The sequence below is a fragment of the Acomys minous genome (assembly GCF_964271855.1).
Source record: "Acomys minous genome assembly, chromosome: 7".
Taxonomy (NCBI): domain Eukaryota; kingdom Metazoa; phylum Chordata; class Mammalia; order Rodentia; family Muridae; genus Acomys; species Acomys minous.
The window spans coordinates 75,531,675-75,555,985 of NC_140488.1; the positions used below are offsets into that span (position 1 = coordinate 75,531,675).

General features: G+C 40.8%; 1 protein-coding gene across 1 annotated transcript; it reads right to left on the minus strand.

The window, feature by feature from the left end:
• Positions 1-660: 660 nt before the first annotated feature.
• IGBP1 (immunoglobulin binding protein 1) lies at positions 661-24,311 on the minus strand. The gene is made up of 6 exons (XM_084788824.1): positions 24,086-24,311; positions 23,437-23,730; positions 15,506-15,701; positions 13,519-13,598; positions 12,712-12,824; positions 661-1,116 (listed from the first exon to the last, which is right to left on the minus strand). Exons 1-6 carry the CDS (start codon positions 24,274-24,276, stop codon positions 968-970), a joined length of 1,023 nt encoding a protein of 340 aa, XP_084644950.1. The 5' UTR covers positions 24,277-24,311; the 3' UTR covers positions 661-967.

Here is a 24,311-nt window from a genome sequence, read left to right on the forward strand (position 1 = left end):
ATCTAATTGGCAAGAGTGTGCTAAACAGGCAAATAACAGAGGCAGATATTCCCACCGCGCCAGGCGTGGAACCACGTAGACAGGGAGGCCATCTGATGTGATTGGGGGTGGCTGCCTTAAGGCTTACTAATGTTCATGTAAGGATAAAGGATGATTCTTAAGAGCCTCTTCTCTAGTACTCCCATTCTTCTTGGCCACTGCTAGGACTAGGTAGGTAGGCCTTTTAGAACAGAGGCTTTTTATTTATAAAGAGTTTAGGACTTTTAGAACGAGGCTTTTTATTTATAAAGAGTTTCATGTAGCTGGCCTAGAATTCATGACGTAGTTAAGGACGACCTTGAACTTCTGAGCTTCTTCCTTCTACCTCTCACATGTTGAGATTCCTGGCAAGAGCCAACATGCTCATGAGACTAATTGTTTAAGGGTCCCTTCACCCGCAGCTCTCTTTTCTGAAACCTTTCTGCCATCTCTTGTATAACGTGGGTGTTGTTCACAGGGCTCATTACCACACCTAGTCGGAAGGAGAAAAATCCGGGCAGTTCAGATGTTGGGCAATGCCTACTCAGAATGAAGGCAGATGACAAGGATTTCCAGACACTCAAGAGACCCACAGCTGAACCCTGCTGCTTATCACAAACAACAAACCAGCTGATACCTACATTTGTGCACAGGCCCACATAATAGAGGGGATTTTATTATAGTTTAAAGAGAATCAATTCATACTATTGTTGATTATATAGAGGCATTTCTTAGTGTTCTTTACTGACCACTTAAGAAATCAGGATACATCATGATGAGATTAATAAAGCCAAACAAAAATTCATTGGTCATTACCTAGGGTACAAGCAATTATTTGACACTATCAAATGCAAAGCAAGACTCCACATGGCTGCCTTCACTGCACCCTCCTGAGGTTGTCCTTGGTGTGAAGGTGTGCACCACGTTGTCCTTTTGCCTTTTGGAAAGATTAGCCCATATTCTGTCGGTTGCCATAGCCCCTGGGATGGGTGTCTTTCCAGTCATCCCATTCTCGCATTCCGTGCAAAGTTTTTTCTTCACTCTCTTCATCCTTTTGTTCTTGATCTTCCTGCTGCTGAGCTCCTCTTTGGAAATCAGCTAACAGAGGAAAATGAGAAAAAGGAGAAACGAAATTGAGGAAATGCAAATAAATGTTAGGGAACTCAGCTTTGCTCTGAACGCAAGCACAGCCAGTGAGAAGAGAGCACAGCCAGCTGCCCAGGCATGGCAGGAATGGCGAGAGCATGCCTATTATTGAATGCATTACATGCTATGCAATGGGAGGAACTAACGATGCCTCCAGACATTTTCCCAGAAGCCAAGATCATAGAGGTGTCTTCCACAAATGGATTCTACTTTGGGAAACAATCCTTGCTAAATGGCCAAAAATCCTTTCACCAAAACAAACAAAGCCCCAAATAATCTCCTCCCCCTCCCATGACAATCCTACCCACCACTAACAATAAAAACTCTAATCAATAAAAAATCCCAAATCACTGAAGTTAAAAAAATATGATTTGTGACTGTCCAGGGATGTGGCATTACAGGCGACTTATTTCATCACCAATTTGCTTTATTCACTCTTTAAGCTTAAAGAAATTAGGTATATGCATGTTTATAAGAGTTTATGAGTACTGGAAGCCCGCAGAGGACAGAAGAGGGCATCAGATCCCCCAGAACTGGAGTTACAGTAAGTGGTTGTGAGCCACGCCCCAGGAACCGGGAACTGAACCTGGACCTTCTGCAAGAGCAGTGAGTGTTCTTAATGCGCCAGTCCCAGCTTCCTATTTTATAGCCATAGAACCTTTCTATGCATTTAATTTTTTCCTGACTGTTAAAGAATTCTTACACTGTCAACCATGTCTGCGAATCAAATGACAGGGATGGTGCCATGGACAGTCTTATTCACTCTGATACTTGATTTGTGTGCTATTTGCGGATTTTAGAGTCTTTGATAAATTTTTAGCAAGAGTTGGAATTTAATTACTGCAGGTCTTCAATTTGCTAGTAATTTGCATTAAATAATCTTCTTTACATTCATCTCAGCTCATATTTCAGTAACACAACACTCACAAAAGTTTCTGAGAAAAACATGCATGCTTTGGGGCTGAGGAGAAAGCTTAGAAAGTGCTAGCTGCACAAGCATGAGGCCATGAGTTCAGGCCCCCAGCACTGACTGACACAGCACTGCAGGACTGGATTTTCAGCAATGGGGAGGTGGAACCAGGCTGATCTCTGGTGCTCATTGGCAAGCCAGCCTAGTCAAATTGATGTCTCAAAAAATAAAGAACAAGGGGCTGGAGAGATGGCTCAGAGGTTAGGAGCACTCGCTGCCCTTCCAAAGGTCCTGAGTTCAATTCCCAACAATCACATGGTGGCTCACAACCGTCAATAATGTGATCTGATGCCCTCTTCTGGCCTGCAAGTGTACATGCATGCAGAGCACTGGATACATAATAAATAAATCTTTAAAAAAATATAAAGAACAATTGAAGAAGATACTTGATGCCGGATATCAACCTCTGGCCTCCACTAAGATGCACATCCACCCACAAAACACAGATAATACACACAAAGATAGCCACACACACACACACATTCACACACCCCAAACCAGCATGGTAATGACTTAACAACAGATACACAGACTGAAGGGATGAAGTAAACAGATTGCACATAGTATTCCTTGAACCTGCAGAAGCTTGCAGTTTAAATAGTGGTAGTCAGATCACTCCTTAAGTGTAGCTTTACTGGAAATTCACTCTGGTACATATTTATGAATTGTGTTGTTTAAAAGGACTGCAGTCAGTCAGTTATGCTGAGATATTATGTGAATTGTTGTTACCAAGTTTGGCTTCTTTTCTGTTTTGGTTTGTTCATTTATTTTTTTCCTTTGTGATTCAGACTGACCTCTAAAACTCTCCTTCATCTATATAAAACTTAACTATGAAAGGAAAAAGAAGAAGAAGAAGAAGAAGAAGAAGAAGAAGAAGAAGAAGAAGAAGAAGAGGTCCTAGAACAGGTTTTCAACAAAAATGCTAGGAACACACCTGGGGAAGAGTCTTTTCAGTAAATGGTATGGGAAAAATGCTAGACCTCTATCTTTCAGTTACAAAGATGTACTAAAAATAGATAAATATTAGACTGAAAATATGAAATAACTAGAAGAAAACATAGGAAAAATCACTTCAAACATTGGATGAGGCAGGGATTTTAAAATTGATTTCTTTGTTTTTATATTTTGTTTATTTAGTGTGTTAGTGAGTGGAGAGGCTTCTCACAAAACCAACAACTTGTTGGGGGTGTTTTTCTCCTACCACCATGTAGGTTATGGTAACTGAACTCAAAAGCTCATCAGTCTTGTATGGCAAATGCCCTTATGGGATGAGCCATCTTGCTGGCCTTTAAGGACTTTTTAGAGAAGACCTTCCATAGCATTGAAAACAAAACAAAAAATAGACAAATGGGATTACCTCAGACTGTACAGCAAAAAAAAAAAAAAAAAAAGATCAATAGTAAAGAGATAACCTACAAGCTTGGAGAAAAGTCTACACGTAATATAATAAGGGGGTATATATCCAGAATACATAAGGAACTCTGAAAAATTTAATAGCAAAAAACCCAAATGAAACCCTCCAAATAATCTAATTTAAAAATGGGCACTAGACCTAAGTACACATTTCTCAAAAGAAGACATGCAAATGACCAATAAATAAGAAATAGTTAACATTATTAGGGAACCATAAACTTTTTAGTCTCATTTAGTACAATGAGAGCTTCAGTTAGAGTGCTTATTATGAAAAGGGGAAACCCGAGTTCTAGAAAGAATGTGAGTAAAAAGAACCCTGGTACATTGTTGGTGGGATTATAAATTAGTATAGTCACTAAGGAAAAAAGAAGGGAAGTTACCTAAAAATTAAAAGCAGAATGACCATATGATCTAGCAATCCCACTACTGGGCAAACAGCCAAAAGAAGTGACATAAGTCTGCCAAGGAGACATTTGCATTGCTATGTTCACTCATAATATAAAAAGTGCAATAAACCTACGTGTCCATCATCTGAAGAATGGATAAAGAAAATGTGTCACAAATACAGAAAGGAATACTATTCGAAGACTTAAAAAGGATGAGTGTCTTGTCATTTGAGGTGACATGGATGGAACTGGAGAGCATTAAGTGAGACAAGCCGGGCACAGAAAGGAAAAGTACTGTACGTCACATCTAAAACAGTGGAGAGCACGGAAGTTGAAGAGTAGAATAGTGGTTACCAGAGGCTGGACACAGTACGGGAGAGGGAGAGAGGGACGGAAGGGTGGTCAGTGGGTACTAAGTTACAATTCCACTGCAATTAGTGATAACGTACTAAGAAAAGCTAGAGGTCTGGCCGTTGAGCTCAGTGTAGAGTGCTTACCTAGCATATGCGAAGCCCAACAATTTTGAATGTTTTCTTTTGGATATCTGCCCAGCAGTGGGACTGCTAGATCATATAACACTTCTATTTTTATTTTTATTTTTAATTAAGTGAAAACAATGTTTGTGGAGACAGCTATATTTATCCTGATTTGAAAACATTATACCATATATATGTATACCGAAACATTCCACGATACCCACACATTTGTACAATTTTTCTATGTCAACTAAGAATCCAGTAACAACTTTGGTAAAGAAAGGTTTGGTTGTTAAATGGACTTATGCCGTGTGTGTTTGTGTGTGTGTGTGTGTGTGTGTGTGTGTGTGTGTGTGTGTGTGTGTGTGTGTGTGTTGCTGGAGAATGAACTCAAAGCTTCATAAATATGAAGCAGGTGCTCTGGTAGCTGAGTTCCACTTGTAACCCCAATTTCTTCTTCTTGTGGCCCTGGGGTTGGGGGAGGGCCGCAGAAGGCACTGCACATACTAAGCAGGAGCTCTATCACTGAGCTACTTTCCTGATCCCCAGTTATCCTTTCTGAGGTCAAACTGGCCAGTGGGAATGAAAGCTTCCCAATATTTCTCAACACATGATGATCTCCGTTTATCTGGACTACTTCCCTTCAGAATTAGAAAAGGCTATTTAATTTTTCTAAGATAGTCTGCTTTCTTTTAATAGGATTGTTTTGTCGTTTCTTTTGTTTTTTATAACATCCCACTGTGTAGACCAGACTGGTCTTTACCTCCTTCCCCCCGAAAGCTAGAATTATAGAACAGGCTGGGAATGATATTTCAATGCCACAATTAGGCTAGTCTCCTATTATTTAGTACTTCTCTTTGTTTCTGGTCTTTTCAGTTGCTAAAGCAAAGGTCTGTGCATTTATGATGAAATACGTGTTTTCACATGTTCATTGCAGGGCTATAGTATTGCTGTTGCTTCCTTTTTAAATTGAAACTCTTTTGAGTTATATCGATGTTACTACACACCAAAAGCCCTAGTTCTCAAAGGCAGGGAACTAAGGATATCAGACAATTACTCATTTACACTCTCTTTCATTTACACTCTCTCATTTACACTCTCTTATATCGTACAGTCTTGAGTAATCACTGAGGATCATTAAAGCTTTCTTTGCGTACATTTTTCTTATTTCTTCATTTTAAAAAATGGTTGCATTATATGTGCACATTTCCACGCCTGTAAGTATTACACATTCACTCCCTCTTAACATTCATTCAGTCTTGGCTCTGCGAATAACTGTTCTTCAGTCACCACCAATGTCTCCTACCACTGTGGCTGTTTGAATCTCATTTTCTAGAAAATTCTTCAGGGAGGGATCACAGAAATGATAGTTCTTAGTTCCTGGATTTTGAAAACTACCTGTACCTTTAATACTTTTTAAAAAGCTTTTTATCAGATACAGTGCTCTTGGCTCCTATTTTTCCTCTTTGAGAGTCTTAAATACTTGCTACTTTATTTTCTCACAGCATGAAGTATATTATAGTTCACAGGCAAGTAAGACTTCTTTTCCTTCAGAAGTAAATCACTTATAAAATATTGAGATATTTATGGGATTTAATTTTTTAAACCTAGTCATTTTATTCAAATTATTCTTACTCATTCTGGGTAAAAAACTCAAGTTTTCCTATTTTAGTTCTTATTTATTTATTTGATTTTTTTGCTTGTTTATTGAGTCAGGGTCTATGTCCTGTAGGCTGGCCTTAAACTTCCTATGTAGCCTGAATGTTAGCCTTACAAGTGTGAGCCACCACACCTAGCCTTCTATTCAATTTCCCTTCTTGCCTCGATTTTCTTGTTTAGATAACCCCATTATCCATATGGCAGCTCTTTTTGCTGTCTTTAATATTTGTCATTTAATAAAAAAACATCCTTATCAGTCTCTTTAGTTTATATTTTTCCTTACTTAAAAATATTTAAATCCTTTTTTTATACAATTTAATATTGATCACATTTTCTTTTCTCCACATTCATTTCCTCAGTGTTGATTGTCATTGTTTTTTTTTTCTTTTTTTTTTAACCTGGTAAGGCCTTTTTAGTTTTTATTCATTTTTCATTTTCCTATTTGAGCCTTTCTGGGTCCCACTACCCTACCAGATTGCCCCTCTGTGCTCTCTGCTATTTTTCAAATATTTCCTGACTCATTTGAAAATATGATTTCTTGTTTGGGTTTTTGCTTTTGGTTTTCTCTGTTGTGTTTTGAGACAGGGTGCCATAGCCTACGCTGGCCTGGAACACTGTGTGTAGCGGAGGATGACTTCGTACTCTGGTCCTCTCTGCACCTCCCAAATGCTAAGGCGTTACTACCACTCCTGGCTTTTGCTAGCTTTGCCTGCTTGCAAATATCTCTTTTAACCCCTTCACTTTGTGTGAGATTTGCCCTTGGCAATTTTCCTTATAATTCTGAAATTTATTCCACATATCACACAAGTATATTCATGGTTTTCCAACCATCATCACAATCTACTGCTAATTTTTTTTGTGTGAAGTTTTTCTGAATTTTTAGAAAGGCTTGCGATTCAAAGTGGTTAGTCTGCTGCTTTCTCACACACCAGAGAAGAATGGCATCTGCAAAACAGAACTGCTCGGCTTCGCTCTCACTTTTACATGACCCTTCTCTTTCTTCTGTGTTGCTTCCGTCCTAATTTTCATTTTACTTGTAGCAACACAACATAGAGCAAAACAAAAACAAAAGAACAAGCCTGAAATAATATTTTAAAATGACTTGGGGGATACTACTTGAAAAGTCCTGTGGGCCCCTGCCCCGGGACACCAGGTGGATTAATCTAAAAAGGGCATCACAGGCCGGACTATTCTATTCCTTTTAGATTATCCATGGGTGCTTTTCACTTGCTTGGATTTTATTGGATAGCAAAACCTCCCCTAGTTTCAAGTGCTGCTTGTGTGTGTGTGTGTGTGTGTGTGTGTGTGTGTGTGCACGTGCGAGTGTGCATGTGTGTATGTGTGTGTGTGTGTGTGTGTGATGGGGACAGGGTTTCTCTGCATAACAGCCCTGGGTGTCCTGGATTTGTACCTGTAGACCAGGCTGGCCTCAAAGTCACAGAGATCGCCTGCCTCTGCCTCCCGAGTGCTGGGATTACAGGCGTGTACCACCGCACTGGGTTTCAAGTGCTTTTATAAATGGGACTCACTGCAATCGTTACCGAATATGCTATTTTGAAACTCTTTATTGCTAGCTTTTCCAGGAAGTTAGCTCCCAGCGTCTCTTGCAGAGATGCTAGTAACCTGCTGATATGCAACATAGATAATCTGCCTTTCCTTATCTTTACAGGGCTTTACTGAGATGATCTGCCTTTCCTTATCTTTACAGGGCTTTACTGTCATCTATCTGTATTATAAATACTGTATAAGATTATTTTGTACTTTTATTGAAGTATAAATACATGTAGAAAAGTGAAAATGTGAGTGTAGATCAATGAATTGTCATATATATAAAACACATCTGTGTAATTGGTACCCAGACAGAAATACAAAGCACTTCTAACTTCACAAAAGCCCCCTCAGGTCCAACTACATTTCTAACCCACCACTAAACGCAAATACTATACTGGCTTTTAATCAGCACGTACAACATTTTTCACTGGTTTCTGAACATTATGTGAATGAAATCACACAGTAGATATGCTTTTGTGCTTGGCTTTCCCACACATAATTAGCTATGCTTCAGCTAGATTTGTTACTTACAACTGAAGGACGACAGTCAGTTTAAGCTTACATGGCAGCTCATACGAATATACCCAAACTTACTATCCATTCTGGTATGTATGTGCATTCAAGTATACTGTATGTACAGTGCACCGTTAGAAACAATGATTCTGTGGCTTTAGAGTTACTTTATGGGCACTGTCTCTTCCTTTGGGGGATTATACCAGTGGTTCTCAATCTACAGGTTGTGATTCCCCCCATTAGGGGTTCACATATCATATATTTACATTATGATTCATAACAGGAGCAAAGTTACAGTTATGAAGTAGCAATAAAATAATTTATGGTTGGGGGTTACCTTAAGATGAAGAACTGTATTAAAAGTTCATGGCATTAGGAAGGTAGGGAAACCCCTGGTCTATACTAAGATGTGAAAAGAGGTCACAGAAGTATCCCTGTATTCAACTTTTGTGGAACCTCCATCAACTCTCTTAGGTTCCCCATCTTTGTTGTTTCCTTCATTTTGGCTTACTTTTTGTTTTCTTCTCTTCCAACTTATTGAAGTGCGCTATCAGGTCGCTGGTTTTATCGCCCAGCACTCTGCCTGCCAGCATTGTGCTTTCAACATTCTACCTATTTCCCACTCGGCAGAGCTCTCACTGCATTCCCCAGAGTCTAGTGCTCTTCCATTGTGATTTTCCTTTGGCTTGGACATTGCTCATGTGTTACTTTGGTGGATATCCCAGGTATGTGATGATCTGAGAATACATTGACTGTGATTTCAATTTCTGAAACTTAGCTGAAACTTATGATGTCCTACTATATGTTGAATGTGCCATGTGTCTTTGAAAATGTTTATTTTTGCTGTTAGGCATAGTTCTATAAATGCCAAATAGTGTAGGATGACTGGCAGCATTGATCAGAGTTTTCTATAGCTTCACTGATAAACATAATTCTATAAATCACTAAAAGAAGTATTCAAATTTCCAATTGTGTAGCTCAGCCTCCCTCTCCTGACAATATAGCTGGGAGAAAACCATTGGAGGCAAGCTTTCTTTTGGCTCCTGGCTCCAATTCTTCATATATAACTGTGTGCTCAAGATGAGGCTGATCATCATAGTGAGGAGCATGTGCTGGGGCAAAGCTATTTGTTTCATGGCAGCCAGGGAGCAAAGAGGAAGCCTCTGAGAAGGGGCCCTCAAGGACCTACTCCCTTCAATAAGGCCCACTCCTCCTAAGTGTCTATTCACTTAGTAACAGCCCAACAGATTATGAACCTAGCAACTGATGAAGGCAAAGACTCCAGCATCCATTCCCTCCCCAAAGCTCTAGCTGCTGCACCAGGGATCATGCTTCCACACGTAGACTTTAAACATAACACCAACTGCGGCAGTAGCCTTGTCTATTTCTTCATTAATTTTATCTTCCTGCACTTTCAGGCTTGTTAACAGGCTCTTAACAAAGTTACAATTCATGGGTCTTCCTGGGCAACTGCCCCTTTTCATCAATCGAAATGATATTCTTAACTACTCTTTTCTCTTGCCACCTGCTTCATCTAATATCACTGTAGCTGTTAATATAGGACACCATTTTAAATTCTTTTCACTTTTGATAATCTATTTTTCATATGTTTATACAATATAACTTCCTATTAATCGTAGGCAGCTGTACTACGATCATTAACCCTTGGTACTGTTATTTGAAGGTCTGTTCCATTTACATTTAAGGTGTTCTGAATTTGGCCATTCCAATGGATGAGTAGTGGCATCTCATTGTTTTAATCTACATTATCCCAATATCATGATGTAGAGCATCTGCATATCTTATTTAGTGAAGTATCTAAGATATTTTTGGTGTTTTTTTTTTTATCTAGCTGTTCATTTTCTAATTATTAAATCTTATGAGAATATTTTGGGTAACAGTCCTTTATCATATATATCTTTAAAAATATTTTGTATCAGTCTATGGCTTGTCTGTGTGTGTGTGTGTGTCTGTGTGTACATGAATATGTGTGTGAAGGTTTCTATCTCTCCTCTATGGCCTGGTCCAGTCTGCTGGTCCTCTTTAGTTTACCACCTTCTCTCCTGCTTGGGACTCTTCTGGATGCCTCTGGCTGTATTCTCCCTTATATCTACAATAAAAAACCTCCTCAACCAGAATCTGGAGCAGCAGTCATGTCCTCATTTCATTTAATAGGGTGACAATTTCCCACTTTAATATACTCAGCTGTCTCTGGCTCCTACTGTTTCTAATGAGAAGCCAACAAGAAGCCCTGTCTTTGGTCTCTCTATATGCTTTCAAAATTTCCTGTGTGGGGAATGTGTGTGCCTGTGTGCAGAGATTAGAGGTCAACACTGAGTATCTTCCTGAATTGCTCGCTACCTTATAGTTTTCAAATGGACATGGAATCTGCTAATTTGGCTAGAGCGGCTCAGTAGTGAGCTTCGGGGATTCCTTCTGTCTCCCCAGAACTGTAATTTCAGGGTATACCCCACCAAGCCTGGCTTTTTTTTTTTAAAACATGAGTTATGGGGATTGAAATCAGGTCCTCATGTTTGCATGGAAAACACACATCCCCACACAGGCACATATAAGTAAAAACAAAAATCTTTTAAAATAAATTTTAAATTATTTATCAGTGTGTATATACATATATGAGAACACACATATCACATCATGTTTGTGAGGTCAGAGGAAACTTATGAATTGACTCTCCACTACAGGTCATGGGGATGAATGCCAGGCTGTTAGGCTTGGCAGCAGACACCTTTACCTGCTGAACCATCTTAATGGTACAAGTATACTTACTTTATATATACATAGACCCATGGTTACATTTTTTAAAAAAGGTGCTGTAAGTGGAAAAAAGTTTAATTCTGCTCCATTGTGTTCTGTACTGCTAAGCTGTGCTGTTTAGTGGATTATGTACTAAGGGCGTTTTTACATGTATGTGGTATGTGTACACATATGTGCATGTATAAGCCAAAGGCAGATTGTACTGTTCCACCTTATATACCAGAGTGAGGCCTTTCATTTGAGCCCAGAGCTCACTATTTCAGCTAGTCTGGCTCTCTAGCTTATTCTGTGGACCCCACCTTTGCCTCCTGAAAGCTGAGATTATAGGCAGACTACCACATCCACACAGCATTTACAAGGGTGCTAGGCATCTGAACTTCAGTTCTGATGTTCATGTGGCAATGTTAGTGTTACCTGATGAGCTATCTTCCTAGATCTTAAAACTATCCTTTACAGTCCCATGGGGGAGTTAATCAAGATATAGCCATGTGCTAAGTTGAGAAACATCTGCATTATGGAGATTTGGAATTATTTCTATCCTCTAAAGAAGAGTGACTTTTAATTTTAGAAAACCATGAAACCAAAATGCCCACTTATCTTTCTTGCATTGATAAACAGTTGAAGTGTCTAGTTAATTAGGACTCCTCCTGTGTGGTTCTTTCCTTTCTAGGACATCCCCCATCACTTTAAAGTTGCAATGGTCAACTTAATTTCAGTTCTCCTGTTCCTCAGCCAATAAGTCTACAAATTTCTATATGAGTTTTAATTATTCTATGTCCTGAAGGTACAGCATGCCTAGAGATGAAAAGCTATTTAAAAAAACAAAACCAAAAAAAAAAAAAAAAAAAAAGACAGGGCATCTGGGGCTGTAGAGATGGCTCAATGGTGTGCTCTTCCAGAGGTCCTGAGTTCAATTCCAGGCAATTGCATAATGGCTCACAACCATCTATACTGGGATCTGATGCCCTCTTCTGGCTTGCAGGTGTACATGCAGGCAGAGCACATATATATATAATTTTTTTTTAAAGGACTTCTTTCAAATGGCCACTGTTTTTGTTTTTGTTTTACCCTCATGCTATTGGAAGCAGCACTAACACTAGAAATTTGAAGGCTTAAATTTAAATCCTAGCCTGGTCACTGTATTTGCTAAAGCTGGGCAAGTCACTTCTTAGAGACCATTTCTCCATCTTCAAATGGAGATAAGAATGCTCCCTTCAAATAATTAAGAGAGTCAAAGGAGACAAGAAAACTGAGGCTGAGTGGGGCAGACAATGTCTCATCCGTTAAGTGGCAGAAAGTGCACTGCTCACCCCAGGGCTCTCTGTGACTGTTTTTCTGCTACGTAATGCATATTGCTCTTTACTTTCCCCTATAAGTAACCACTACAGCCTAACCATCAAACTGGGCACATAGAATATACACCATTAAAATTCCTGCTCTCAAGAAATTTTAAGTTCCCTTCTCTCCTTCAAAGTGTGGCCTGTTTCCGATCACTTTCAGTACATGTAGGGAGTTGTGCTTTTTATAATATTTGAGTGTCTAGGGACCAGCATGACATAATCTACTCTGTCGTTGCCACAAGTGGGTTTTTGATTTTGCTACGCGTGGCTGCTGTTTTCATGTCATAATTGGAGAGATCAAAAGGACCCTGCTCAGAAGCAGCTACTACTTGTTTCATGGTATAATGACGCTGACTAGATGGTTTCTGTCACACTTTTTGTTTAGACTACCTCTGCTGTGGTTTTAATTGTGTGAAGGCATAAGCAACCAGCACTACAACTATTTTCCTCCCACTGCTTCATACCTGATGCCGGCTTGGCTATTCCCCGATCTGGCAGTGCTCCGTATTTCTGATGTTGTTCATACCAGTCACTCACCGTCATAGTTGCCAGGCTTGGATAACCAGCTCCAAATACTCTGCAAAAACCACATTTAATTTAGACAACTAGACAAATATAGTAATATTGGACAGCCTCTTTCCTCCTTAATGAGGAGGCAGGTATCTGTGCCATTGTCAAACCCCTACATGACAAACTTTGGAGGACTTGTACAACCTTCTCCAGCAATGCAGAAAAGGGGGCATCCAGAAGGAAGCAGTAAAGTCAAGAGTGTTCATGAGAGGGAGAGGGGTAGATAGCCCAGGGTCATCTCCCAATAAGCAAGCCCAAGGGCCAGCACTCCACAGTGACTGTGAATTGGCAATTAACAGCTGACGGTTCTGAAGGTGGAGATTACTTTCCTGTGAGCCTGTGATAGCATCAACAGCTCAGAATTAAATCCTGGGTAAGCAGCTACATCCCCCTGAGAACTGCTCACGAAGGCAGGAGGAGTGTCAGTAACAGGAAAAGACCTGGAAAGCATGCAAGTCTGCATTCGCTTCCCTGATTTCTTTCTGTATTACCTGCTTGTTTTAAAGTATGATGTGAAGGGAATCTCTCAGGACAGACGTGGGGAAAGTATCAGGGAAGCTTTAGTCTCTTTGCTGAAAGAGCACCATTCATAGCTGAAGCCATGACTTTGCAAAAATGTCCATTTTGCATTTTACTCAAGCATTGTATGGAACCATCAAAACCGAGGCTGCAAAGGCAGGTCAGGCTGTAGCACTACCTACTTGGCTTGTGCCTTGTTCCGAGTGAGTATGAAGGGTTTCATTGGAGGCTTCTCTGGAAGAGATGAGTGGGAAGTTGATTCCTAAGAAGAAAATTAATTTTAGAGGTGCATTTGCCATTTTACCCATTTTATTACACAGGCTTTCAAGTCTTCTGGTGCAGAAAAGGCCCTGGGTTCAAAATTACTCCCTTTCTCTTATCAGTGATCAAGTTCTATACCTTTTGTGTACATTTTTTTTTCTTGTTAGGGAGTTAAGGTCAGAGGACGATTTGCAGGAGTCAGTTCTTGTTTTCCATCATGTGGCTTTTGGGGAACAGACTCAGGTCATCAGCCATCTTGATGGCTCCTTTTATATATCAGTCTTGAGGGGTGTCAAGTACTTTGCTAAAAGGAAAGGGAGCAGGTGCTCTCAGGAAACTTCTTACCACAAGAAAAAAAACTACATAGCTTCAAAATAGCCCCATCTAAAGAAGGAAGTTCTAAAGCCAAGTTCCACATAAAGCCCTTAAGCTGAGTCTGAAGCACAGTCCTCCAGTCTGACCTTCTGTGGGAAAGATCTAAGAGCTTTCTTCCAAAAGCCCTCTCCAGTGTAATTATGCTGCTAATTTTCAGAAACCTCTAGGGTATTTTAGAAGTTGATGTCCATCTGTAAAGCAAGTGAGAACAGACAAGGGGCTTTTATAAAGAGGTACATAAGGCATGCTGGAACAAAGGATGGTTAAATAGAAGGTGCTCATTTGATTTTCACCTCATCACTGCCAGAGCCCATCTTTATCCCACATGAGATTAAAAAAACAAACAAACAAAACAAAACTATTTACACCTAACAAAGCAGGGACAGGGAAGGACTCAGAAGAATCTATCCTCATTTTGCTAGAAAAGCATTCATCTGGACAAATGCTCCAAGGGGCCTTATGACTATGGAGTAGTAAAAGTTCACTCTTTGATCCTTTAACATGGAGGACCAGGTGGGCGTTTCCCTCAGGTAAGAGCTCCCAGGCTCATTAGGACAAGCCAAATTAAAGAAGCAGTTGTGCCAGGATTCGGATCAATTACTGTGGTAGCTGATGAAGTCAATTCATGTTGTATCCTGTACCAAGGAGCAAGTGGCAACAGAGCATATACTCTTTTGAAGTAGCTCTAGAACAGGGCTAGGATGTTCAAAGACACTCTAAAGCTCTTCTGTAAGATTTTTTAAAAGTAGTCTTCTGGGCATTCTGTATATGAAGATGCCCATGCTGCAGTCTCCTACCTGGGTGATGCACTGGTCTGAGAGCGCAACTGTGTAAGGCTGAGTTGTAAGTCTTTCCCCAGCCTAAGTACATTACTTGCTCTTGTGCTTCATCTTTCTTGTTGCTCTTTCTCTCCTTCTCCACTCCTCACACTTCTGCTTGTCTTACCCATACTAATCCCATTCTTTCCCTTTTCTACAATTAAGTAGATTAGAAAGGCCCCCTTCCCTCTTCTTTTCACAGCCCAAACCAATTTAAATGTTAAGGAAAAGTATTTCCCCCATACCAGCCAGTTACTACTAAGTGCTGTAGACTAAAGTCTCAGGAAGGTTGCTCTACTGAGCCAGAAAGCTACTTTGGTGAACCACCAGCCTTTCTCCACTTATCCGAATGTGTACAATACTTTTATGGATACTTGCAAAGATGTAGTTTTTGCAGTGCTGAGGATTAAAGTGAAGGCTCTGTCCATGCTGGACAAGTTCTCCATCAGAGCTACTTTTCCTGTGTTGTGTTTTATAATTTTTGAGACCTTTTTTTTTTTTTTTAATCTCGAGTCACTCCTTTGGCTTTGAACTCACTATGTAGCTCAGACAGACCTCAAGCTTGTGATCCTTCTGCCTCAGCCTCCGGAGCAGCTGGAATTTTAACTGGGTACCACTATATCCAGCTAGGAATTTTCATTTGCTTTCTCTCCTGCAGAATGTTCAAACTTCTGGTGGCAGCTTTCCACTGCTATGTGGGCAAGGACAGGCTTACCTCTCTTGGAGAGTCCTTTTCTTTCAGGATCTTTATTTCCTGGTCAATGCTCTCAATCTCTTCTAAGCTGATACCAATCCACCTCCGAAGGTGAAGGAGGTAGTATTCGCGAACACGCTCATCATCTGCTTGACCACTTTCCACAGCAGATTTCAGCGCAGACAACCTATGCTCCACCTCCTTCTTCTGCTTGTATCTGTTCCACAGAAAAGCATTACCCATGAACTTAAAAATACAGATTTCTTCAAAAGAAGGCTATAGTAAGGTCTGCCTTTGCAGATGTCCAGGCAGTATGTATGATAAATCCTACCTTGGAAACAGAGTCTATACTCTAGGAATAGGTTCTACAATCCAGAGCCAATCCCTAGACTGCAAAGCCAAAAAGGGCCTAGGCATATCGTGATCTCAGTAAGACCTATCATCTTTTGGGATGAGACGCTCTGGTCATTTGGCCATCAGGGCCACAGAGTACGTCCTGTAAGTCCTCCACTCCCACGTTGCATCTTCAAGGAATGCCAAAACCTTAGAGGTCACGGTTTCCCTGCCAGCAATGCAGGACTTCCTTATGAAACTGCTGGAAAGCTGGTCATCTTTTTTTCTCTTTCATACAAAATACTCCTGAAGTGGATCTTCTGACTCATCTCTACCTAGTTTTAAGTTTCCATGGTCTCAGCTGCCATGTCCAGGATGCATTTTGAGTACCTACCATCCATATCCACTATCTGTCATTCACCTGTCAATCCTTTCCAGAGTATGACAAGCACTTTTAGTGCTACCGGAAGTTTATAAGAGACAGTCCTTGCTTTCAGGCAGCTTTCATTCTAGTGGAGGAAGACAGATCAAAAGGAACAGATGATAAATTGGCTGAGGATACATGCTATGAAACAGCAAAAAGCACGGTGAATGGATAGACCAATAGTGTGGAAGTAGGCATGCTAGTATATACAAAGTGAGCGGAAGCAACCCTTCTAAAGAGACCCAAGCAAAGTCATCAAGAAAGGAAGGCAGGGAGTCATCCTGACATCCAGAAGAGTAGTGAAAGAGGGAAAAGCAAATGCACATGGAGGAGTGTCTGCAATAGACAGAAAGCAGGGAAAGGAAGTAAGATAGCAGCGTAAGTTTAGGTAATGATGGTCCTAAGAAACAGGGCAACAGCAGTGCAGGTGGCAAGGGATGGATGCATTTAAAATACGAAACAGGCAACGCGTTGGATATGAAGGCTTGCAACAAACAGGAGCCAAGAAAAATGCCACAGTTGCCAAGAAAAGTCTACCAAAATCCCTCTGCCTGGAAGCCCCACTCTGCACTTCCACAACAGGAAGCTCTTCCGCAGGGTCCCTAGAAAAGGTCTGAGCTTCAAGCCGATGCAGCATTTAAGGTGAGGGGGTGGTCCTTGAATTCCTCAAAGTTTATAGAGAACTCTATGCAGATGCAGTCTCTTCTTTCCTTCATCTGCATGCATGCCTTCTTCTGCTTTTCTCATTTTCCCACCCCTTTGCTGTTCTTTTCCAGCTTATTTTGCAAAGAAGAGGTTTTATTCCAAAGTCAAGGAACACTGCACTGTAGACAGTTACTCTTCTTTAACTCAACAAGAAGGAATCTTGTATGTTACAAATTGTTACAATATCACCATATGTAGCCTTCTGGGTAAAAGAATATAAAGGTCAGTTCCTAGCTCAGGAATGCTACTTTGTACAAAAACTACTTGAGACTGTTTAATTGCTTCCACAACTGGCTACTCATCCTGTTCCATGGAAGTGCCTATGCCACAGGAAAACAACACACAAGGGTCTTAGGATGTATATTCTCCAGGGTGAGTTCTGGGTGCGTCTAGTGGTCCACTAAGTAAAGTTGGTTGGCTTTTCTGCTTCTGCATGATCGTTCAATTCATGCACTCTCTGCTCCGTTCTTTCTTTTCTATGTCCTTGCTTCTGGGACTTAGCTCTTCCCATCTTTTAGACTCCTGGCTCTTCAGCACCTGTTCTTTCAGGCCAGTGGCTTAAAAAATAAAACAAATCAGAAAACCCAAAACCATACAAAAACTCTTCTCAGAAAAGGAACTGTTTTCATACGAGAACTTGAATATACAAAAATAAAAATAAATATAAATATACCAAAAAAAAAAAAAAAAAAAAAAAAAACCAGACAAAACAAAACAGAAAACATGCCGTGGTAAAATTAAAGGAAGGCTCCCAACATTACTCAACACAGTAGTGGAGCCATAAGACTCTGAAAGACAGATTGACAACCACTGTCCTAGACTAGACTAGATCAGTGCTCTAGGCTCCCCAGGGTGGACCAACTATTGCCTTAGAATGCCTTATCCCTATAACCACCCTGACTTGGGAGTTTCCTTGTACTGTTACAGTGCCAAGGAATTGGCCCCCACAAACATCTATTATCAGACATGGGTATCTTTTATGGAGAGTACAGGCTAGCATCATGCTTGCCTGATGGCCAGGCAGTTAAAACACTAAATTTCCCTCTACCTTCAAATCTCTGCTTCAACTTTCCTCCATTCGTCATCTATCATTTCATGCTGCTTTTTATCAATCTACTCCCTACCTACTTGTTTCAGGCCTGGCAGTTAGCTGCCTTCATTACTCAGAGCTGAAAGTTTTCACTGTTCTTGTCTCCCACTGCCCAGAACACCTTCCTGCAACTTCCTTTGTACCCCTTCAAGTGACCATTGTTGATGCTTTAGAGGAATAGTTTCAATTCTAGCCTGACCATTTACTAGCGTTGTAATTTTGGTCAAGTCAATTTGAAAAGTGCATTCCCATATATTTATAATGTGGATCCACTTCACGGGGTTGTTAGAGGATCAAATGGAGAAAAACGCACAAGAAAGTTCTTAGTAAATAGCAATACCAACATTGCTAGCGGATGAGAAAACAGCTTGGGGAGGGGATGGGGACAGATCATGCCCCATCTATTAAGTGGCAGAAGTTAGTTACCCCAAGATGGTCTGATTCCAAAGAATCCATTTTTGCAGTGTTGTATGGCTTCTATCATTTGGAATACTACTCTGTCCCTCCAGATACTTCCATGCTTTACGTATGATCCAATTATTGGGCTGGATACCATGAGATACAATTGGAATACCAATACACTACTAGTCAAGGCCTCTTACCTTAAGAAGTTCCATGTCTAGACACTGAAACAGTTATACTATGCTAAACAGCATGAAGTAAAGTTATGTGGCAAGGGATGTGTTTGGCAGGCGGGTATGTAGGAAGGCACCTCAGAATGGATATACCCTTTGCTTTTATAAAATCTTCTATTTGTACTTGGATGGGTCTCTTCTGGCTGTTATTTCCTTCCCTTTTCTCCCCCAATTTGGCTCAAGGCTGAATTCTTAGTTTTTTTTTTTCTCCACATGTTTTTCCCTTGGAAAACACATCTATACTCACCAAAGTAGAGAGAGCCTAATTTTATTTTTTCGCACCAGTCACAACACAAAGTCTTAGCTGTATATTTCCATTTGTTTATGGAAGTGGCTATCTAGTTGTCACTTAAGAACCTAAATCCACTAAGTCTTATTACTTACCCAACTTCTACTTTCATTTCTGTTAAAAGAATGGAAGCAGCATTATTCTACCGCACTCACACTTAGTCCTCAAGGAAGATTAAGAGAACATGCACGGGGAAGCAGATATGAGAGAAGACATACCATTTAGGTGTTTTATTTAGGATAGTCTCAGTATCTAGAGCCATGAATAGAAAGAGTTACAGAAAGTAAGAGTCTGAATAATTGGGGGGGGGTGTTTGCAGTATGAAAGATTGAGCCCAGGCCCTCAAGCACTCAAGGTAAGCACTCTATCATTTAGCTGCCAAGTTTGCCCTGAATAACTTTTCTAGTCACATAAGTGATTTTTTTCAAAAGTAGTATCCGTGATAACTTTAACTTCCCTTTTATCGTTTCATTCCAGTTGGACTGCTGTTAACTTGTGGCCCAACTGTTTCCTTTCAGTATCCTACGCACATGTAGACCTCTGCTCATACTACTTTTAGAGCTTCTGTAAAACCAGACTCACATCTATTCCCTGGACATACTTGAATCTACTTCTGCTTGGGATATGCTCATGTTGTTTCACCGATTTGTCAGCAGTAAACATTGTTGGGGCACTTTGTACATGCCAGGCCCTGCGCTAGGCATACCGCAGTGCACAAGAGAGAAATGGCTCCTACTCTTATAGAGCACACATTCTTATAGGAGAGAAAAAAAAAACCTGAGATGGAACATGACATAATTGCACATGAGCTACATGCCATGAAGCAAGCAAATGTGGAGGGGGAAGAAGAGAATGATAGACTCAAAGAGATCGGGGTGGAAAGGGATCTCTAAAGAATTAACATTTAAGCTGGAGACCTAAGCAATAAAGAATTGGCCATGTGGAGAAAGTTTAATACAAAGAGAACAGCACATACAAAGAAGGAAGGAACTGGTCTGTTCAAAGAACTGGGAGGCAGCCATTGTAGATAGGGTCCAATGAACAAGTGCAGAATGACATGTGATGAAACTGGAGAAACAGACATCAGATTACACAGGGGCTTCGCTACCTAAGGTTGGGAGGTACTGATGGCTTAGACCAAAGCGTGCTAATGGAGATGGAAGGCAACAGGATAAGATATCTTTTGTTGTTAGAAGTGACAAGCCTGGCTAAGGGACTAAATGACAACTTTCAGGAAAGAAAAAAAAAGGTACATGCTAAAGCTAACTCATGGGTTACCTCTTACAAAGCCAGGCGAATGGCAGTGCACTTACTGAAATAGTGAAGACCTGGGTATGTGGGCATACTTGGAGTGAAAGGCCAAGGTTTTGAGTTGGAGATGTAGAGTGCTTCCCTCGTATGCACGAGGCCCTGGAATCAATCCCTACCACCACAACAGAAAAGGAAAAGGAAGAAATAGGGAAAAAAGCCAGTATCTGTGAAATACCCATAAGTGGTGTCAGAATCACAGTCAGAAGAATTTTAGGACCATCCCAGGAGTCCAGGGACATTAGTATAAAGGTAGCATTGACAACTCGCCTGTCACATTGTTTGTTTGTTTGTTTGTTTGTTTTAAGTGCTCAAAGATTAAGATTACAAGCCAAGGAAATGGAAATCAAAGTTAGATAGCTTTTTCTGTTGGACTAATGGGATTTTCTAGTGTTGACATCCAGTAGTGTGAAAGGGGAACTATTTTAAGACTTTGTTCTTGTGTATGGTAACGCTGTTGCCATACCTCAAGAGTCTTAAAATATTCAAAGAGGAAACTAGTCCAAGGAAACAGTAACCAAAGCAGTACATACGTTTGTTCATAGTATTACTTAGAATCACACACACACACACCCCAGGCCAAAAAAAAAATCAACAACACAAAAACACAAAAAATAAAAAGCAAAAACCAAAAATAAACCCACTCCAAAATGCAAGCAAGCAAAACTGTATCTAAATAATTGACAGAAATAGTTTGATTATGGTACAACTATAGAATGGAATATTACAAAACCATCAAATATGGTTTCAAATGACAGGAAAATGCTCACAATATTTGTTTTTAAAAGACAGGATAAAAAGCTGTATTTACAGTATTCTTCATAATTTATTAACTAAAATAACTGTATATCTGAAAGAAAACACAGCAGAATGTTAACAATGACATCTATGAAGGCTGATTAAGACTTATTTGTGATTTTAAAATATTCTTGATTTGCAAATTTTCAACAATGAATATCATTACTTTCACATTTAGGAAATCTATAGTTTCTATTTTTAGTGGTCTTTCAAGACTCATCTCACAGGCCATTGTGTTCTGAAATCTTTTCCTTAGTCCTCCAACCAGATGTTGTCATTCCCTTGCCTTTCTCTGTAACTCCAGGCGTTTACAGTCCTTCTGAGTGTAATTATTTGGACTATCTTTGTTTCTGATCTACGCCTAGGGGCAGGCCACAGCTTCAAAGAGAGGCTTCTGGACTCTCCTCTGTCTCAGTCTAGCCCATGTCTTTACAAATCGCTTACTGCGACTAATGGGTCCCTAATTACATTTTCTTGTTCTTCATACCCTTAGGACCTGAACTCGACAAATTCAAAACTTCCTCCTCCTCTCTCCCGCTCTCTCTGTGTGCATGCGCACACACACTATGAATATGAACACACACTTGGTGCCTTGTGTATGCCAGCTTAAATCTATTTACCAGCTTATTGTCTCTATCTGCCAGAATCAGAGCTTCAGGACAACATTGACTTTGGCTGGTTTTCTATCACCTAGAACAGCTCCTGGCATTCACGAGGGGCTTGGTAAGAATTGGTTGAATAAACCAATTCTCAACCCTCTAGAGTCCAAGCCTTATCTCTGAGCTTCATGGTATCAGACATCTCTACTTAGATAGGTTACCTCAAGCTCAACAGGCCTCAGTTCTGAATTTATGCTCTCCCCGTCCTGGTTTATGCTTTAGAAGTTAAATATATTTTATTAATTATTTCAGAATGTCATACACACTATGTACAGTGTGCTTTGATCATAGTCAACTCCCAACTCCTCCCAGATGCATCCCAACCCCTCCCAACTTCTTGTCCTTCTATTGATTTATTTTTCTTTATAACCCAATTTGTACTATTTACTCCTGGGGGCTTGGTCAATTTATGCTTCCTCACCACATTAGGTAGGTACCACTGTTACTTCATCTCACATAAGACTGAGCCTGAGGCTTAGGTAGGCTAAATAACTTACTTAAAGCCCAATGACTTATGAGGAAAGCTGAAACCCAAACCCAGAGCTCTTGACTCTCCAATCTTACTCCAGCCGCGAATATATAACTATACCTGACCCTGAACACTTACTGTGCTAGCTACTGAGCTGGGCCAAGAGCTTTATATGTATTTCTCTATTGGTCCCCCGCAAAATACTCCATGAAGGAGTACTTACTATCTCCATTTTACACCTGGGGAAACTAAGGAACTTGTCCCAAATCACAGAGTAACTTAACGATGGCCCTGGGATGCAAACATCTTCCCAAGCTTGCTCCTTACCTTCCTCAGATCCTAAGTTCTCTACGAGGTGAACTCTACAGTGTTCTTCATCATTAGTCCTTCCCTCTCTCCACTACCATTTCGCTCTAGCCTTAGTTTGTTGCTCCCCTCCCACACAGCCCGCATTCCACCTCTTGTTTATTTAACGCCTCTGTAGCTTTATTAGTGCTATTCTTTGGGTGGGCTACTGCTCTCTTCCTCAGGCTCACATTCCTATTAGTCTTAAATGCCTCAAAACAGAAAGCTCCTTTCCTAGGAAGCCTATTCTTCTCCCTCGTTCCCTCATTGGTTATGTGTTCCCCATGCAGCTCTCTAGATACCATTTTACACTGCCACTTTTCCTCACCAGAGCACAATGATCACCCACATTCATACAAACACCCAGACAGGCTCTATCCCCAGGGCCTAACTTTGTTCTTAGACACTGAGCAAACATTGATTTTTTTTTTTAAAAAACTAAGAATAAACAACATCAAAGGTTACAGGATGCTAGACCAGGGCCATGATTAACTCAGGATGTTGTACATCCCAGCCTGTATGCCTTCTGAACTGAATTGCTCAATAAGTAATATAAACTACTGTGTACTTTTGAAATATTTACCCCGTACAGGCAGAATTATGTAGTGATATGGAAAAAAGTTAGGAACTACTTTGCTAATCTTAACGGTTAGGATAATAATTATTACTACTATTGACCACCATAAGGTGTGTGTTAAGGGGGGAGGGGTCCAGAAACTTTAGTACAACCCCCTCAACAATGGCAAAGGCTTGTCAAGATTGAGGAAAGTTTGCTTTCAGCAGGGCCTATGTTCATTAAGAACCAAGAAAATGGCATATACTACTATGTAGTACACACACACACACACATGCACCCCCAACAGCACTACAGCCCTCAAATTACAGCCGTTGACCCACCTCTCTATTTTAGCCTGTCTTTGAGATGCCATAGCAACGAGATTTGGATAGGCCATGGAGGAGCTAGCGGTATTATTTTCAGCTGAGTTATTCTTGGTTTGGGGTAGCTGAAACTCTGCCACATGATAGCAATGACACTGAGTTAAGAAATTTATGAAGTGTTCTCGAGCCCGCTGCAAATGATCTAGACGCTTGCTGGGGTTGACTTGTTTCATGGTGAGAGCTCCTTGCAACGCTGGCACCATCAGGTACTTCAGGTCGGTGGAAGCAACCTCTTCCAAATCTTCATTTCGGCTGGAAAGAGCAAAGAGGAGGCGGTGAAGCCTGGTTGAGCATTAAACTGTGGCCCTTGCTTCTGGGAAAAAACAGGGCTGGGACAGAGTGGTGCACACTAGACAGCACTGGCCAGGTTGAAAGAAAGTGGCTGAGCTTGCGTACCCAAGTCCTAGGCAGTCAGCCGTACACTGGGGAGCATTGTCCTGGGATATTAACCATCTCAGAAAAGTGGACAATGGCAGGAATGCACACAGCGTGCGCAAGTAGGAACCGAGCGGCTTTAGCCTTAAAGGTGCTTTCCACTCATGTGCAATGGCTCTACCCTTTGCTAACCACTTATTTGTTCTCTGCGGTTACTGCCCTCTTCCCATACCTGAACAAATCAAGCTGCAGTAACATTCCCGCAGCCTTCTCAAGGAGGTCCAGTCCTTTGGACACCTTATCCTGGATTGTTCGGGAGCCGGTGGGTTCGGTCGCTACTTCCACTTCCTCCAGAAGTTTCTTGCTGGTGTCAAAGAGCTCCGGAAGCCGCGGCAGCAGTAACTCCTCTTCAGACGCTGCCATCTTGTGGACGAAAGAAACCCGGAAGAATTCCGACC